General features: G+C 37.4%; 1 protein-coding gene across 2 annotated transcripts; it reads right to left on the minus strand.

Annotated features, from left to right (window-relative positions):
• Positions 1-15,267: 15,267 nt before the first annotated feature.
• On the minus strand, positions 15,268-18,190 carry LOC147380647 (F-box/LRR-repeat protein 3-like). 2 transcript variants are annotated; one of them, XM_086431409.1, is made up of 3 exons: positions 17,193-18,190; positions 16,841-17,092; positions 15,268-15,776 (listed from the first exon to the last, which is right to left on the minus strand). In XM_086431409.1, exons 1-3 carry the CDS (start codon positions 17,424-17,426, stop codon positions 15,636-15,638), a joined length of 627 nt encoding a protein of 208 aa, XP_086287535.1. In that variant the 5' UTR covers positions 17,427-18,190; the 3' UTR covers positions 15,268-15,635. The 2 variants fall into 2 exon arrangements, with proteins under 2 accessions (XP_086287535.1, XP_086287536.1); XM_086431410.1 differs by having other exon boundaries at positions 15,637-15,782; positions 17,193-18,174.
• Between the last annotated feature and the right edge of the window lie 100 nt (positions 18,191-18,290).

The following is an 18,290-nucleotide window of genomic DNA, read 5'->3' on the forward strand; positions in this document are numbered from 1 at the left end:
GCCATCACATTCATTTCTTAACCTAGGACTGGGGCAAGTCACCATAAAAATAAAAATAAAAATAAAAACAAAAATCATCAAAAGTCAAAACAAGATACCAAAGTATACTCCTCTGGCCCGCATGAGGATAAACTGTGAACGGTTAAAAGTACAAAAAAATCAAAAAGTCAAAAATCTCGAATGTCTGATCTCAAACTCGACCTAAATCTCCTACCTAAATAAGTTCGTGTGACGACGGGAGGAGACATAGATCATATTTTCGAAACAAAAATAGACGAACCCCGTGTCCAAACTACCCCTCAATAAATCCAAACTCAGCCTTCTTTACATCATTTCACAACCTAGCCTAAGCCTACATTTCGTCCTATTTAAAAGTCCTCTCAGATCAGGGAATGGTTCAAGGCATCTCAATCACGGTGAAGGCACGTCACGAAAAATATCGTCAGTGCGGTCTATCTTGCCACTTAAATCGGTTTCAAGCCGCCAAAGTCGTTGGAAGATCCGAGAGGGGAGACCAGGTCGAATATTAAAAAAAAGAGCGACTCGAAGTGTAGAGTCATTGATCTTGAAGCTCAACTTGAGTCACCGCACCATGAAAATCGTCGGAGGAACTCGAGAGGGAGTCTAGATCTGTTACTCAAGAAAGAGCGCCACTAGAAGAGTAGAGTATTCGATCTCGCAGCTCAACTTGAGTCACCAAGCCACAAGGGGCATAAAGAAATCGAGAAGACATTCAAAGCAAAAAAAAAAAAAAAAAAAATCTATAAAGTAAGAATAGACTGAAAGGGCATAGTGAAAACCTGCAAGGGCACTATGAGTAAAAAGATCAGTCCATGGCAAGATCAAAACCACCGGCATGATGAAAACCCAAAAAGGGCGTCGATGCGCAAAAATGTGGAAATCGGGTCTGGTGAAAACCGTAACTGGCGCCAGGGGCAAAAATGAAAAAAAAAATTTAAAAAAAAAAATGAAAAAAAAAAACAAAAAAAAAAAAAAAAAAAAAAAAAATTAAAAAAATAACTCCTGGCCCGCAAGAGTATAAACTGTGAACGGCGAAAATCTCGAAATCCTCAATGTTCCAATGGATACAACGAAGATAATTTAGTCAAAATTCTCAGTCTCGGGGATGACTCTAAAGAGGCTAAGGATTAGTCGATACTTGTATCCTCGACATTTGGCAAAGGCACCATGATCGTTGACATTTAGAGTCATCAAACACTAGCCTGTTACAGATTATTCGACAAAGGCAATCTTTTAAAACCTAAAAATAAAAAAAATAAAAATAAAAAATAATAATAAAAATAATAAAAAAATGAACAAAAATTGCATCATCAAAATTACTATTTTTGGCCTATGACGAAGAATCTAGGACTTTTCTTAAAATCAAGTGTTTTCGAAAGCAGTAGATATATCTGAGGCCACTATGTAAAAAACATATTTCATTCATTTCAAATAGTGCTATATCATTCTCATTAAAAGCAGGGTACAAGAAGGAATAGCGGGCAAAGTGCCACTCAAGCATTTCTCTGGCAAGCGTAGAAGGCAACAAGCCATCCTCTAGGGCTTGACCTAAGCAGCTTGGGCAACGATGATTCTCTTCACATCCGAGGCTTGATGACACACCAAATACTCAAATATCATACCATCATGCAAGTCTTTCTCAAGGATGGTCACGCTACACTAAGCTCTCTCAAGATGATCCTATAACTTCCATGAAGGGAAACTAAGTTCGAAATTTAAAATCAATGAGGGAAAAAGAAAAAATATCTCAAAATTGCATTGCATGGTTCAAAACGTCAATTACTTCTTCCAAAAATCATAAAAAATGATATCTAAGATTTCAAACGAGCTCCGTGCCACGAAATTAAGGGTTTCAAAAAGGCTAATCATGTCAGACCCCATGCTTGGGTAGCCACATTTTACAAAAAATTCTTCAATCCATTCGGCGTTGTTAATCGTCATGCAATAAATTATTTCGGATTCGTACAAATAAAGGGTCTAATTTATTCTTTGCAGTTCTTTGCAAGCAACTCCTGCAAAGAGGGGCAGCTGTAGACACCCCAATTTGCACGAACCCATAGGAAAATCCAAATTTTCTCGAATTAATTTCGATTTAGAACTCAAGTTCTTCGACGGACCCACATTGTTATTTTGCATCATTTTCATGCATACATGCATCATCTCATATCATTGCATGCCCATGCCTTGTCCCTAATCCACTTAAACCTATGCTCATCACCCATATCCCAAACCTAAACCCAAGTCTATATCCCTAACCCAAAATCAAGTCCATCCTAAGCCCAAACCCAAGTCCATATCCCAAACCCAAACCCAAACCCAAGTCCATCCTCTCACCCCTTCATAAGATGACACATGTTGATACCTCATAAGCCTCCAACACCCAATGCATCATCTAATTGGAGGGTCAACTTCTCTCTTGTGAAAACTCAAGAATGCCATTCTCAAAGAGCTTAGTCAAACCAAAAAGGTTATTTGGTCTTTGGTAATAATCCATAAAGGTGAGGGAACTTCCCTTTATGCCCTCAAAAGGTGAGAATCTTCAAGTACATACATAGAGTTCTCCCATTGGTCCATTTCAAAATTATACTTCCACCCTTGCTTTATTTGTTATTTACAAATGAACCAAAGTCTACTTTTCACCTACCACTTCACCTTTACACATGTCATCCTCCTATTCACCCTCCCAAATGTGCTTTTCTTTTCCCATTGGTCCATTTCAAAACTATACTTCCACCCTTGCTTTATGAGTTATTTACAAATAAACCAAGATCTATTTTTTACCTACCACTCCACCTTTACACATGTCACTCCCCCATTCACCCTCCCAAAAGTACTTTTGTTCTCTCACCTCTATTTACCAAAAAACCAAGGATCAAAGCATGCTTTTAGGGTTTCTTCACAAATGTCATCTTCCCCCATACAAATGAAAAATCCAAAAAGAAATAACCTAAATCTCATGTCCATTTTCTTCATTTTTAGGGTTGGACCACTTTATCCCCAAAAGTCCTCCAAAAACTCTATAAATACCCTCATTTTCTATGAACAACTCATGCTCTCAAGCCCCCATCTCTCAACCTAAAACTCTACCCAAATTTCTACTCACTCTCTCATATTCTAAACTTCAACTCACTCAACCTTCAATCACCTCACTCAACTCCTAAGCTCACCTCTCAAGATCAAGTTCATTCAAAACCATCAAGGGACAAGGTAGGGTTTAACATGTAGTATATCTATTTCAAAGCTTGCATCTTCTTCTTCTAACCTTCTACCTTATTTTATTTTTAGAAAGCCTTAGGATGTAATGCATAACCTCTCTCATCCCCGGTAGATTGGACTAAGGTTCGATCGAAAGGATGGGGGTTGAAGCCCTTTTCACCTCAATCTCATGCATCATATTGTACACAATGCACACACTCACTTATGCATGACAATGATGAAGAAATGTGTCACCCTCTTGATGGGGTGAAACACTAAGTTTCTAGCCATGCATACATGCATCATGGTTGTGGCCTCAAGGGAACTCCATCATGGAGTCTCTCTAAAAGCTCAAACCTACATTCATATTCATAAATTTAATGTGGCTACATGGGTCATTCTTTTCCATAGAATGCCCCTAATGTCATGTTAAAAATCAAAACCCTTTGTTAAGGGAACATTCCACTTAATGCACACACCACTCTTACCATACATTCTCATGCATTTTAATATTTGTTTTCTTGAGTTTTTTACAAAATAAAATGACCAAGCAAGGTAACCACCTTTGGTGGAGAGGATGGGGTGCCTAACACCTTCCCCATCCTCTAACCGGACCTCCTTACCTAGATCTTAGGTAGACTTTGTCTTTTCCAACATATGAGAGTCACTAGAATGCCATAAAAAATGGTTTTCAAAAATATCAATTCGGGTGCCCATTCACACCCATTCCAAAAAAGAATGGTGGCGACTCCAAACAATGTAGCATTGAGGTTCATGGCGAACATTTCATGTCTACAATGACATTTGTGCCATACTGTCACGATCGTATTCTTTGGAAGCGAGGTCATGCAGCGTTTGGGGTAGTAGCCTACAAGCAAGCCTGCCAAAAATATCTCACACACACAAAACGTAGCTAGCAATACAAGATAACAGGAGCAACACGAGACAAAGTCCGAAGGTAACTTTGTTGATATAGTATGTAATTATACTGAGTAACACGTTACAAAAGCTAATAAGGTATGTTACAAGCAACTAGCGATCTATGACACACGGGATGCCATGTAACTTATATGAGGGCTCAAAGTCAACGTGGGTGTAGGCCGAGGATTGGGACCAAAGTCTCTCTTCCTATAAAGAGTATATTAAGTATTTCCTAAGTTTTCAGAATGAAACATCCAAAGTAGAAGCCGATCATACTCTTTCATATTTTAATACAATAATGCCACTAAGCTAATAGATATGCCCTGGCACAGGGCTAATATGGCTTCATATATGAGTCTTACATAGAATTACATGGGTGCTCCTAGGTGACTCTAGGACGAGTTACACCTAATTCTAAGTGTCATTGTGCATGACCTTCACAGTCTCCCCCACTTATTCTACAGACATCATCGTCCCATTGTCCTTGAGAAACTATTCAATCCTCTGTTTGAATGGTAGTAAGTTCTCTACACTCTCCCATGTAACTTCACATTCTGGCATGTTCTTCCACTTGACGAAGTACTCTACATGTTGCTGTTTGCTTGAATTACTACTAATTTGATGCTCTACGAGTACCTGTCGACAACACGCTCTGGCTAAGAAGGTGTACGTGTTGAAATGTTGCGTGCGGGATTTGCTAGATCTGTATAGAATGGCTTGAGACAGTTGGCATGAAAGGCAAAGTAAATGTTGTGTAACCAGTGTAGTAACTTCAACTTGTAAGAGACTTTGTCAACTCTAGAGAGGATGAGCATTGAACCTTCATAACACTATATTAGACCTCTGTGTATTCGTTGAACTCAGTTGAACCTTGTCAACTGATCTGTCTTTAGTAGAACTAAGTCACCAACTTTGAAAGGATCTGGTCGACGATGTTCATCAACCCATTTCTTTATTTGCTTGAACGTTTTTTCAAGGTAAGACCTAGCAATTTTATTGTTGTATTGTCAAAGCTTAGCAAACATAAACACCCTTAGACACTGTCCCAAATAACCTGAAATAATAGTGTGAAGTGTTAGAGATTGTTGGCTAGTAATAAATTCAAAAAGACTTTTATTAGAGAAAGAGTTCTTCTAAAAGTTGAAATAGAACTGTGCGACATCAAGAAGATTTGCCCAATCCTTCTGGTTGGCATAGACAAAATGCCTTAAATACTCCTCCAACATAACATTGAATCTTTATGTTTGCCCATCTATTTGAGGATGTCTACTGCCAAAAAATTCAAGTTGATACCAAAGTAATCTGAAAAGTTCAATCCAAAACTTTCTTGTGAATCTTGAATCCATATTACTGATAATGTTTCTAGGAACATCCCAATACTTGATGAAATGCTTGAGAAGTAATTGAGCGGCTTCATCTGCAACCTGAACTTGATAGTAACTTGATCTCAAATCCAACTTCGAAGAGTACTTGGTTGCCCCAAATTGATCAAATAAGTCGACAATCAGTGGGATATAATACTTGTTCTTGACGGTGACCTTATTCAATGCTCGGTAATCAACACAAAGTCGTAATGACCCATCATGTTTCTTCTAGAACAAAACAGACGTCCCATAAGGTGCCTTGAAAAGTCTGATAAATCCAAACTATAGAATTCCATCAAGTTACTAACGTAGCTCAGCTAGTTCCGGAGGACTCATCCTGTAAGGCTCCCCTCGCAGAAGGCGTGGTACCAAGTACTAATTCAATATGATGGTCAATCAGCCTACGCGACGGTAAGGCCTTAGGAAGCTCATTTGGCATCACATCATCAAATTCTCTCAATACTTGTTTAATCAGAGTGGGAGTTGAATTATGGCATTGATCATTAGGTTCAACTCGTTAGGTAATAATGTAAGTTTGTTTCCCTTTCTTCAACATTTTCTTTAGTTCAAGAGTTGAGATTATCGTTCCTTCTTCGTTGCTTGTAGAAATGGGAATGAAGCTTGGGCATTCACCTAGCATACCCAGTATGGTGGTGAATCGCATCGGAGCAACCCTAATTTGTCGTAAGAAGTTCATCCCAATGATGACTCAGAATTCATCTAGTGGAACTACGAGTAAGTCAAGATTACCCCTCTATGTGCCTATCTTGATACACATGACTTTGGCTGACCCTTGGATAGGAGTGTCTTCAAAGTTAACAACTTTCATACGGCTAGATTCTTTTTCAAGTCTAATATTGAAGCGCTTTGCCTTTATATGGGAAATGAAGTTGTGCGTAGCTATTGTATCAACCATTGTCTGGGTGGTCTTACCACCAATTTCAATGTCCACATACATGAAACCCTTCTGTTGACGGTTCTTCTGAGTCTTAAAGGTCTGTTTTAGTGCACTCAACAAATGCATGGCTCCCATGTGAGGAGACTCATCATCATCTCGCCCATTTGTATTCTCGTTACTAGGGTCACTTTAAGAGGGTAATAGTGCATTCAGCTCGGCTCGTTATGGGTACTTGAATGTCTTGTGAAAACCACCACACAAAATGCATTTAAACTTATTGTGGTGATTGTTAGACATGGTACCTATGTTCTTTGAAGGGGAGGCATCCCGTTGGGATCTCTAGCTAAAACTGTGTCTTTGTCTTCCATTCTTACATTTAGAAGAATCCTGGGTGTGCTCACGCTGCGGGGAGTACCCTTTCGATTGAGGGTATACCTTCTTTTTGCCCCTATCCATGGGAGTATAATTAGTCAACCGCTCGACTACAACAATAGCAAACGTAAAATCTTGTACATGTTGCCTTTGGAATTTGATCTAAACCCAAGGCTTAAGCCCTTCTTGAAATGAAAACAGTTTGTCCTTCTCGGACATGTCACGAATATCAAGCATCAAGATAGAAAATTGCTTGACGTAGTCGTGTACTGTACTTGTCTGGTAGAGTTGCCTCAACTTTCTACAGGCAATAAACTCTACATTCTTTAGTAGAAACTAATTTTTCAACTCCCTTTTGAGGTCATCCCATGTATCGATGGAATATTGGTCATTTTCTATCTCAGTGTACTTGGTACACCACCATAATTTGGCATCACCTATGAGATATATAAAGGCCGCGGTGACCTTTACTTCTTTTGAATCCGGATGAATGGCACGGAAGTATTGCTCCATATCAAACAAGAAATTCTCGAGCAAGGCCCGTGACTCAGGGACTAGCAAGCGTGAGGGATGAGCTTCACCAATAGAAGGTCGTTCATTACCAACAACTCTGACCAGGAGACCTACCTTTGTAGTAAACTTCGTGATCTGTTCCTATAAGTTTCCTAGTGATCCTCGAGTATCTTCCTTGAAGTCAATCAATTTAGCGTTAAAGGTCATGGATTCATTATCTAGTATGTCATATCGATCACCTAGTTGAGCAATACTATCAACAAAACCGGATAGAAGGACCATATGATCTTCAAGTGGCTCTATATGTTCCTTGTTTATACGTGGAGGTGATGGAGTTGGAGTGGGCTGGTCCGTGATGTTTTTCTTTCCTCTTACCATTGTTCACATGAACTAAATGGAACTGGTGAAGAGTTAAGTCTTGAAACCAACTTGGCTCTGATACTAACAGTCACGGTCGTGTTCTTTCAAAGTAAGGTCGTGCGATGCTTGGGGTGATAGCCTACAAGCAAGCCTGTCAAACATATCTCATACACACAAAACGTAGCTAGCAATACAAGATAACAGGGACAACACGAGACAAAATCTGAAGGCAACTTTGTTAAAATAGTATGCAATTACATTGAATAACACATTACAAAAGCTAAGAAAGTATGTTACAAGCAACTAGTGATCTATAACACACGAGACACCACATAGCTTGAGCGAGGGCTCAAAGTCAACGTGAGCGTAGGCCGAAGATTGGGACCAAAGACACCCTTCCTACAAAAGTACACTAAGTTTTTCCTAGGTTTCCAAAATGATTCATTAAAAGTAGAGACCGATCATACTCTTTCCTATTTTATTACAATAATGTCATTAAGCTAAAAGATATGCCCTGGCACGGGCTAATATAGTATTATACATGAGCCGTACATACAATTACATGTGTAAAACCCCAAGTTTTCAATTCGTATCTTGAGAAAAAATAAATAGTGGAATTTTGAGAAAATTTTGAAAGTGGGACTTAGGGTAAAACTGTAGGATTTTGTCCTGATTATTTTTACTAAAATCTGACCTCACTACTACATTCAAAATGGTCGGAAAACATATTTTAGCGTACAAACACGTTCAAATGCGAGTTTGAACAGAAAAGTTACAAAATCCTCGATTATCGAGTCGGACTAGACTAAAATAATGACTTTTTGCTAGAGTAAGAATTTTTAAAATTTAATTATATCATTAGGTTCATAACGAAAAATTATAGAAAATAGATTATTTACTTTTCATTTTTGGACTCTAAAAAGTTGAATTATCGTCAAAAACGAAAACAACGCCAATTTTAGGGTCTCATTGGGCCAAAAAAAGTAAATATTTGCTAGAGAAAAAATTTATAAAATTTGACCACCATTAGATCTAGAACGAAAAATTAGATAAAATAAAGTATTTATTCATCACTTTTGGAGTCCAGACGGTCAAGTTATCGTCGAACGAAACAATAAATAAAATACTGATTTCGTACTGCACTTATATAAATAAATTTTTTTAATCCAAAACACTATTCCTCATCTAATTTCGTCCTAAAAAATTGATTTTTTTTTTTATTTTCAAACTCCGATTCGCCGCGAACGGTCTGTCTTTAACCTCCAACGTAGAAGGGAAAAATATCTGTAACGCCATTCTCTATCAAACCCACCCAATTTCCTTTCGATTTCTCTCATTTTTCACCCCTTATCGTCAAAAAATAGCCGTATATAGTACGGGGGTTTCAAAACTTCGACCCTAGATTTCATCAGTTTCGAGGTCAAATCGTCTTCCACTGCAGAAGGGAGAAAGTACGACGACATCAAAATCTTCGAAACCCCGGGTCAAATTCAAAAATGAACCGCCTCGAAGTTCGATCTATCTTGATTTCCATGCCAATCGTTTCGATTTCTGCGCACACGCTTCGATCCTATTACACAAAGATTGTAAGGAACTCTCAATTTCTATTAGTAATCGTAGATTGTGAAATTACATTTAGGATTTTATTAAAATTTTGTGATGTGTTTCTAAAAATATAGAATTCAATAGGTTATTTCAAATTCATGCTAGAACTTGTATATTTGATATGTTTAATTACATTTTATAACAAATAATATGTGGGTAGGATATTTCACTAGGTTATTTCTGTCAATTGGGTCCTGTGCACCATTCGAACCCTGTTTTGATCTAAGTTTTGTATTTTTTCAATGTTATTAAAAAAATGAATTTCATAGTTGAAAAAATAATAATTTAATATTCAGTGAACTCATATTGAGTTGATGAATATCAGAAAGTGAATATTTTTTTTGAAAGATTGAAAATTACGAAAATTGGAAAAAAGATATGAAACGGTAAAATGTAAGAATCACACTCGAGGGATGATGTCTGCATTTTACATTGTAATGTTGTATGTTGGTTGGTGAAGGGATATCTTGGGATAATGATTGGTTGCATGTTTATTTAAATTATGTTGGCGCAGAGGCTCCAAGTTCTGTTATTTATTTTAGGCCAAGTGGCCACAATTGCATGATAGGAAACTAGATATCTATTCTCAATCTTGTATTATTAATTTCTTATTTGTTTTTAAAGAAAATTTCTTATTTATTTTCAAAGAAAATAAAATAATATATATAATTATTTTATGAGCTATTAAAGAGTCTGTGAATGCTTGAAGGGATAGTGTATCATATCATCTGGAATGGTGTACTATCCTGGGATATACAGTAGGGATCACCAAGCTCAGACGTGGTATGGGGACACGTATGAGAGTGGAATCATAACTGGAATCTGAGTTTATTCCTCTCTATCTTTACCAATGAACTTATAATATAAAGGTAGTCGTATACGAATAGATTGTATATTTGGGAATTACATGCACGCCTGATAGGCATAGACGAAGATGGTTAGTCAGTGATCACTAACAATCTATAGTAGTTGAACGTTCAAACACATCGAAAAGAGACTCATTGCTTACGATCACGTCAAACGACTAGTCTAAGCCGGATAAATGGTCTCGCAAGTGTGGTAAACAACGACCAACCACAAAATCAAGAACTAATACTTTATTATGAAAAATCATATCCCGACTGGGAACGATCCAGTCGTGAATCCCAACTCTCTAATTCCACTACTCCACCATTGTGTATTATGTATATGTTTCTTTATTTTGATATATAAAATGAAATGCATGTTTAATGTTTCTATTTGGTCAATTAGATTTGTATAAAAAGAAAATGTTATAATAAGTACTGTTAATGATGTAATGTGAGTTTTAAAATGTTCAGTTGCTCATTCCTAACTATATGTACCAGTTAATCATAGTTTCTTTTGTAAAACTTTGCATATGTTAAAATAATTTAGTATGTTTATTCGTTCATGTTATGAGAGGTTATTGACAGAAATTGTTTGCTTCCCTAGTGAGTAACCCTTGTTACTCACCCTTTCCTTCTCCATTTTTTTAGTTTCAGATTCAGAGCTTGGCGAGGTAGGTATAGAGCATGAGTAAGGATCACCTGGTGGGTCAGATAAACAACCAGAGTTCGTCACTTGGTGAGTATTGAGGATATACCCCCTAGTGGTATAGATTTGTCCAGGAGTATTATAGATGTTGTATTGAGCGTTAGGACTTTTGTTAGAGTGAGGAATGTTTGTATAATCCTGTATTTTAGTTATCCTTCTGCACTCTGATCTATCGTATGTTATTAAATGTATATAAGTTTCTGCTTGTATTATATTTTGTATGTATATATACAGGATAATGTATGTCATTTTATCAAGTGCAGGTTGAACGCATTGGAATGCTAACATAAACAGAGGAGACCATGCCAAAATTTCGATGTGTCACCTAGTGCCTCGAGATATAACATGGGACTTTGTGTTAGCGTTTGGCGGAGCGCTACAACATGGGTGTTCTCGAGTGACTCCAGGGAGAGCTACACCTAAATTTAGGTTTCATCTTGCATAGCATTCACACATAGGCACAGGCAAATTCTAGAATTTATATAAATTTAAGTATACTATAAAAGTACAATTATAATGTTAACAAATTCAAAATTAAATAGAAACAAATCAATAAATTAATATAATAATTTGATTTCTAAATATAAAAAATGAAAAAATATAACAAATTGATTTGATTCATCGAACTAATAAAAAATTGTTGAGAACCAACATGCTTTGATTCACCAAACCTAATCAAGTTTCAATGGATTTATGGTTCACTTGATTTTATGAACCCAGTCTGAACCATATCACAAAATGGTTCAATTTGTAGGTTCGTACTAATACCAACAAATTGGGTAACATACACATACCAACAAATGTCTCTAGACAAATACCATAAGTATGCCCACGTGTAACGGCCATGTAACACCTAGAGTTTAGGTGTAATTCGCCCCGGAGTCACCCGGGAGCACCCATGTAACACTATGTAAGGCTCAATATGAAGTCATGTCAGCCCCATACCAAGGCATATCTATTAGCTTAGTGGCATTTTAGTAGGAAGGGTGTCTAGTGCTTCACAATCCTTGGCCTACACCCACGTTGACTCGAGCCCTCGCGCCAAGCTACGTGAAAGTCCCACGTGTCATAGATCATTAATTGCATTATAGCACACCTATTTGCTTTTGTAACATGTTAAACCGTGTAATTAATATTATATCAACAAAGTTGCCTCCAGGCTTTGTCTCGTATTGCCCTCTTATCTTGTTTGTTTGATACGTTTGTGATGTACGATCATTTTTACAGGTTTGCTAGTAGATTAACACCCCCTTGCGCTGCACGACCTTGTTTCAAAAGAACATGGTTATGACAGTTGGTATCAGAGCATAGTTGTTGTCCAAACCACGTTGGTTACAAATTCAAGTTGGTTTCAACACCAAGAAATTCCCCCAATTTTCATTTAGTTCACGCGAACAATGGCAAAAGGAGATAAAAGTACCGCAGACCAACCCGTTCCAACCACACCACCCCCACGTACAAACAAAGAACGTATTGAGCTACTCGAAGATAAGATGGCCCAACTATCGGATCTCATTGATGGTATTGGACAACTAGATAATCGTCAGAACACGTTAAAAGAAGAATCTGTGATCCTCAGTGCTAGAGTAGTTGACCTCGAGGAAGATACTCGAGGATCTCTAGCCAACTTACAGGAACAGATCATGGAGCTCCATACAAAGGTAGGTCTCCTCGTCAGAGCCGTTGGTAACGAACGGCCTACCAGTAGTGAAGCTCCTCCCTCGCGCCACGCACCTTTAATAGTGTTTGCGATGCAAAAGAGCTCAAGAATTTTATGTTTGACATGAAACAGTACTTCCGTACAACTCGTCTGGATTCAGAAGAGGTAAAGGTCACAACAGCTTCTATGTATCTTGTAGGTGATGCCCAACTATGGTGACGAACAAAGTACACCAAGATGAAAAGTGGCCAATGTTCCATCGCTACATGGAATAACCTTAAAAATGAGTTGAAATATCAATTTCTACCAGAGAATGTGAAGTTCATTGCCCGCAGAAAGATGATGCAACTGTACTAGATAGGTACAGTTCATGACTATGTCAAGCAATTTTTCGCCTTGATGCTTAATATCTGTGACATGTCAGAAAAAGACAAGTTGTTCTCATTCCAAAAAGGGCTCAAGCCTTGAGTTCAGACAGAGCTCCAAAGGCAACGTGTGCAAGATCTCGCATCTACAATTGCCGCAGCCAAGCAGTTGAATGATTATACTCCCGTGGATGGGAGCATACGAATATACACCCTCACTCGAAAGGGTACTCCCAGCAACATGAGCACACCAAGAAGTCTTCGAATGGTAAGAATGGAGGGCACAGACACAGTTCTAGTCAGGAATCCCAACAGAATTCCTCCCCTTCACACAGTAGAAGTACTTCGCCTGCCAAACACCGCCACAAGCTTAAGTGCATTATATATGGTGGTCCTCACAAGACATTCAAATGTCCACAGCAGAGTAAGTTGAACGCATTATTATCCTCCCAAAATGACCCTAGTCACAAAATTACAAGTGGGTGAGATGATGAAGATTATCCTTACATGGGAGCCATGCATTTATTGAATGCAATGAAACAGACATCTGAGACTCAAAAAAGCTGTCAACGAAAGGGTCTTATGTATGTTGATGTCGAAGTTGGTGGCAAGACCACCCAGGCAATGGTTGATACAAGAATTGCGCATAGCTTCATTACCCCTGCAGAAGCGAAACGTCTCAATATTCGACTTGTGAAAGATACAAGGCACATGAAAAATGTAAACTCCCAAGCCACTCCTATCCAAGGTTTGGCAAAGTCAGTGTCCGTCAAGATAGGCACATGGAAGGGTAAGCTTGATTTACTCGTAGTTCCACTCGATGAATTCAGAATTATCATTGGGGTGGATTTCTTGCGATAGAACAGGGTTGTACTGATATCATTCGCCAATACATTGGGCATGCTAGGTGAATGTCCAAGCTTCATTCCCGTCTCCACCGGCAAGGAAGAGGGAAAGATGATTTCAACCCTTCAGCTGAAGAAAAGGTTGAAAAAAGGTGAGCAACCGTACATTACTACCTTGCGAGTTGAGCCTGATGATCAGGACCATAGTTCAACTCCTACTCAGGTTACACAAGTATTGACAGAGTTTAATGATGTGATGCCGAATGAACTTTAGAAGGTTCTACCGCCATATAGACCGATAAGTCATCAAAATGAACTACTATCTAGAACTACGCCTCCTACAAGGGGGCCTTACAGGATGAATCCTCCAAGAATAACTGAGTCAAACATACAACATTATGGGTTTTTACATCTGTGCCTCTATTAGTTACAGTTACATAATTACCCCTTATAATTATTTCATTCCCTACACTACACATTCATTAATTAATTAATTAAATTTTATTTTCATCTGAGATACCACCACCACCCTATGCTTTCAAAATTATGACTAACACATACTCCTATGTCCCACTTTTTATTACTTCAGTTACACTTATATTACTACCAACGAACCACCCTGCACATGACATCAATTAAATAAAGCCACATCAGTGGAGAGGTCTTTCTAGTTACTCCTTCACTCCATCTATTGAAGATAGTTGAAGTTTATAAAAGAAATTTAAGGAAAAATGTTTAAACAGCATTCCTTGAAATTTTAATAATTATAAAGATGAATCAAACTATTTCACCAAAAAATTCAAAATGACATAGTGGGTTTTGTGTAATTTTACACATAAAGTATACCTTCTTACTCCCTTCAAGACGTTTCCGCGTGTAAAGCTTGACTTGTCTTTTTTTTCTTTTTGTCTTATTAACTCCTAGACTATCTTGCCTTGTTATCTTGTTTGTTTGCTACATTTGTGGTGTACGATCATTTTTATAGGCTTACTTGTGATTTAACACCCCCTTGCACCGCACGACCTCGTTTCGAAAGAATATGACCGTGACACCACGGCCCCATTGTATTGACGTGACCCAAAAACCACTGAAAACTAGGTGCCAAAGGGCCCAATCGTCACAATAAACTTATAAAATAACAAAAGATATGTACTCTATAGGTATAGTTTGCGTGGATCAAGTCCACCATCTTTACGAGTCAATTATGACTCAGAGCATCATTGATGTTAAGATCATGTTGGCAAACCTCCATGGATCCATTCAGGGAATCTAGGAACCTTCCTAAGAACAAAAAGATGAAGTTTTACTTTATAGATGGACCACTATTGACCCATTGAAGTGGATCTCTATTGACCCCTAAATGATGCCGTCCATCAGAAGCCTCAATTGATGGGTGGTCAATTCTCGGAAAGGGCTTGGCAGTCAAAATAAGACTGACCGACTTATCTATGGCTAAATCCTGAATTGGTTAACAAAGAATAAGCGTAGTAGTTACAGAGAACAACAGCTTCATACGTTTACCAGTGTGATATGCACCATGCATGCTCCATCCAATAAAGATGTCTATTATTTCAAAAGGTAGAAATTGTTAAGATTTTAATCCCAAACATAATTATATATTTATTCAGCAATCTAGAGTTTCATTCACAATCAAAAACCAAAACATGGATAATCACCTTCATTGATTTAAACACACACTTGTACCTGTTGTTAGCAAATAATTAATCCACGTCAAGTCAATAGAGTAGTTTCTTCACTTTCCCAACGTCCAATTAGTATTTGATCACCAGAAAAGCAATACAATAGAAATAGCTCTTCTCAATCCTTAAAGAGTAACTCCAATGGAGATATCCATAAATACTAGCCATAGGGAGTAAGCATTCCATTATGGAGAGCCATTTTGGATATTCAAGGGGTATACATTCCAAAACCGTGCTTTTAACCCAACTCAAAGCTGAAACTCTATAACATATCTTCTAACAGTAACTTCCAACTCTTTGCATCTACTTCAACCTGCGAAATGTACGCGGCAACCTCAGTACCATCCAAGGTCTCATTAGAGCAGAGCATTAGATGCATATACAGTGTCTGTTGCAACTCAAGCTAAATCTACATAAAATCACGCAAAACAGATATTATATCGGAAATAGGAATGCAACAAAACAATATCATTCTGCAACACTTGTTATTGTAATCAACAGGATTCCAGAAAATACTACACAGACTAGGAAAGGTAAGGGTTATCCTGAAATAAAATAAAAATACAGTTCCTATCAACTGAAGATTTGATCTATAATGCATCTGCAACATTGATGTTCTAGTCTTCATTTGAATCACATTCTGTGACATTTTGTTAGAGCAATTAACTTTTGTTCGGGCTTGATGTTAGTCTCAATTTTATCGACATTAACAGCTGTTCACAGCCTAATGTTCCCAGAACAAAATCTTGCTTGAGATTCAAATGCCTGGACTTGTTAGGTGGTGTCCAAGTACCGTATGGAGCACATTAAGAGAATCAAAGGATGAGACAACAATAGATAAAAGAAAGAATGAACTTCATGCAATAACCACCAAAAAGTACATGACTATCAGAAATATGTAGTAAGGTTCCATGTTTTTCGCTTTCAGCTATTTGTACATCTATTGTAAAATCTTTAAATGTGCACGAGATCTTATAGTAACATATTATAGGACATGAATATTGTAGTGGACATTTAAATGAAAAAAATGAGCTACTATTAGCACCCAACTTTTACTTGTTACACTCAATTTCTTAAATTATCAATCACACCCCAATTAAAAATTAAAATACACTCTTCAAACATTACAAAGGTTTGCCTGTAATTATAATTTCAACATTACAAAACAATGCAACCCTCATTCAGACAATTTCAGTAGTTGTTTACAATTATGATTAGGCTCATATAAAATCCTAAACCCAAAAAATAGAAATCTAGCAAGGAAATACTAGAGAACTTCTATTGGCACCCAACTTTTGCTTATTCTGAATCATTCACTTATTTTCTTTATTTTTAATTGGGGTGTAGTAAGTAAAAGTTGTGGTGCCAATAGCAGCTCTCGAAAAAAGGGACCGAATTACATTGGCCACAGAGAACAACAAAGAATGAGATTGGTGGACATGTAAAGGATGAGAAAAACACAAGTACCTGGAATGGTTTATCCCTCCATTGAAAGACACAACCACGGGCTTCTATTTGCACGAGAAAAGGTTGTGGGAGTAAGTATTTAAAAGATGCATGAAGTTTCACTTTTCTTAGCCCCACACATGATAACAAGGCAGCTGCAAGGCCATTTGCAGTCAAACCCCTCAAGTTCAAGATGGTCATGCTCTGTAGGCAGCTAATGCTGGCTATTGCTAAGAGCCCTACATCTGTTATTGAACAGTATGACAAATTTATCTGCAACAATAAATAAATAAATTATCATTGTTAGTTTCTAATCAACACTGTCAGTAGATAATCGTCCAAATAATAAGACACAGGGCTATAGGTGAATCACCTGTCTGAGGTTTGGGGAAAGGTGAGAAAGGGAAAGCATTCCAGCATCATTAATATTGTAGCAGTTTTTAATGTCTAGTTTATTGAGTAGCTTACATCCCACGGAAATGGAAGAGAGACCCACTGATGATATAATAGGACAACCTCGAATTTCTAGTGTAATTAACTTCTCACATTTTGACAATGATCTTAAGGAAGTATCTGTAATGTCTTTACAATAGGCTAAATTAATCATCTCCAGCCTCGGGCAACCACAAGCGATTGCTGCAACGCCCAAATCAGTTATTCCCCCAGACCTGTACAATAAAACACAATTAGATAACTGTCAAACATAATTTTGTCGAAATAAAGAAGTGACTTAACCGAGTGCAGTGTTAAAGATTTGGCAAAAAGAACGAAATTTGGAGCTTGGGATCATATCAAATATTAATTTAATCTAGGAATCGGGAGACATTGACAAAACATTTCAAAACTAGGAAACACACCACCCTGACCAAACATGTGTGTATAAATTAAATATTTTATCTATTCTCTCTTGCTTATTTTTTTGGTCTAAGCGTTTTCTTCGAAGATTTTGTTGGTAAGTGGGAGTGGGTGTGTAAAATTTCTGCTTCGTAGCTTTGTTTCTTACTTGTTTTTCTTCGTAAGCTTCCTCTGTTTCTCCCCTCTACCACTTTTTCAATAATATTTGTTGCTTATTTAAATAAAAAAAACTCTAAAACATTTTTTAATATGGAGAGTGATACTCTATGCAGATAAATTGGCCAGAAGGAAATTACTACAATCATAAATAAGAAGAACTAAAACTACCAATACTAATTTTTCTTAGTTTCCAAGAATCTAATGGATGATAACTTGGTACAAACCATTAGAGTGTCTTGTTTTTCAATGTAGTGCAAAGTACTCTCAAACTCCTTTGATGGATGCCCAACACCATTCATCATTTACACATACTCCCATGCATGAGTACACTAAATTCAGATTCTTAGTTTCAACTATTGTAGGACCCTCATGCATCGAATGAAAGCTAAGCTTCACTAAAACTGCCATCTATGTAGTTGCAACTAAAATAGGAATATGGGCATAAAACTCATATGGT

The sequence above is a fragment of the Akebia trifoliata genome, unplaced genomic scaffold (assembly GCF_017979445.1).
Source record: "Akebia trifoliata isolate Shusen 1 unplaced genomic scaffold, ASM1797944v1 Contig01160, whole genome shotgun sequence".
Taxonomy (NCBI): Eukaryota; Viridiplantae; Streptophyta; class Magnoliopsida; order Ranunculales; family Lardizabalaceae; genus Akebia; species Akebia trifoliata.

What these genes read in the sequence shown, in the direction of transcription:
- LOC147380647 (XM_086431409.1), bottom strand. Translation starts at nt 17,426, where the DNA reads ATGATTAATTTAGCCTATTGTAAAGACATTACAGATACTTCCTTAAGA. An exon ending in TTTCCCCAAACCTCAGACAG is followed by an intron (nt 17,093 to 17,192) that starts GTGATTCACCTA and finishes TTATTGTTGCAG; the next exon opens with ATAAATTTGTCATACTGTTC. An exon ending in GGAGGGATAAACCATTCCAG is followed by an intron (nt 15,777 to 16,840) that starts GTACTTGTGTTT and finishes ATGTAGATTTAG; the next exon opens with CTTGAGTTGCAACAGACACT.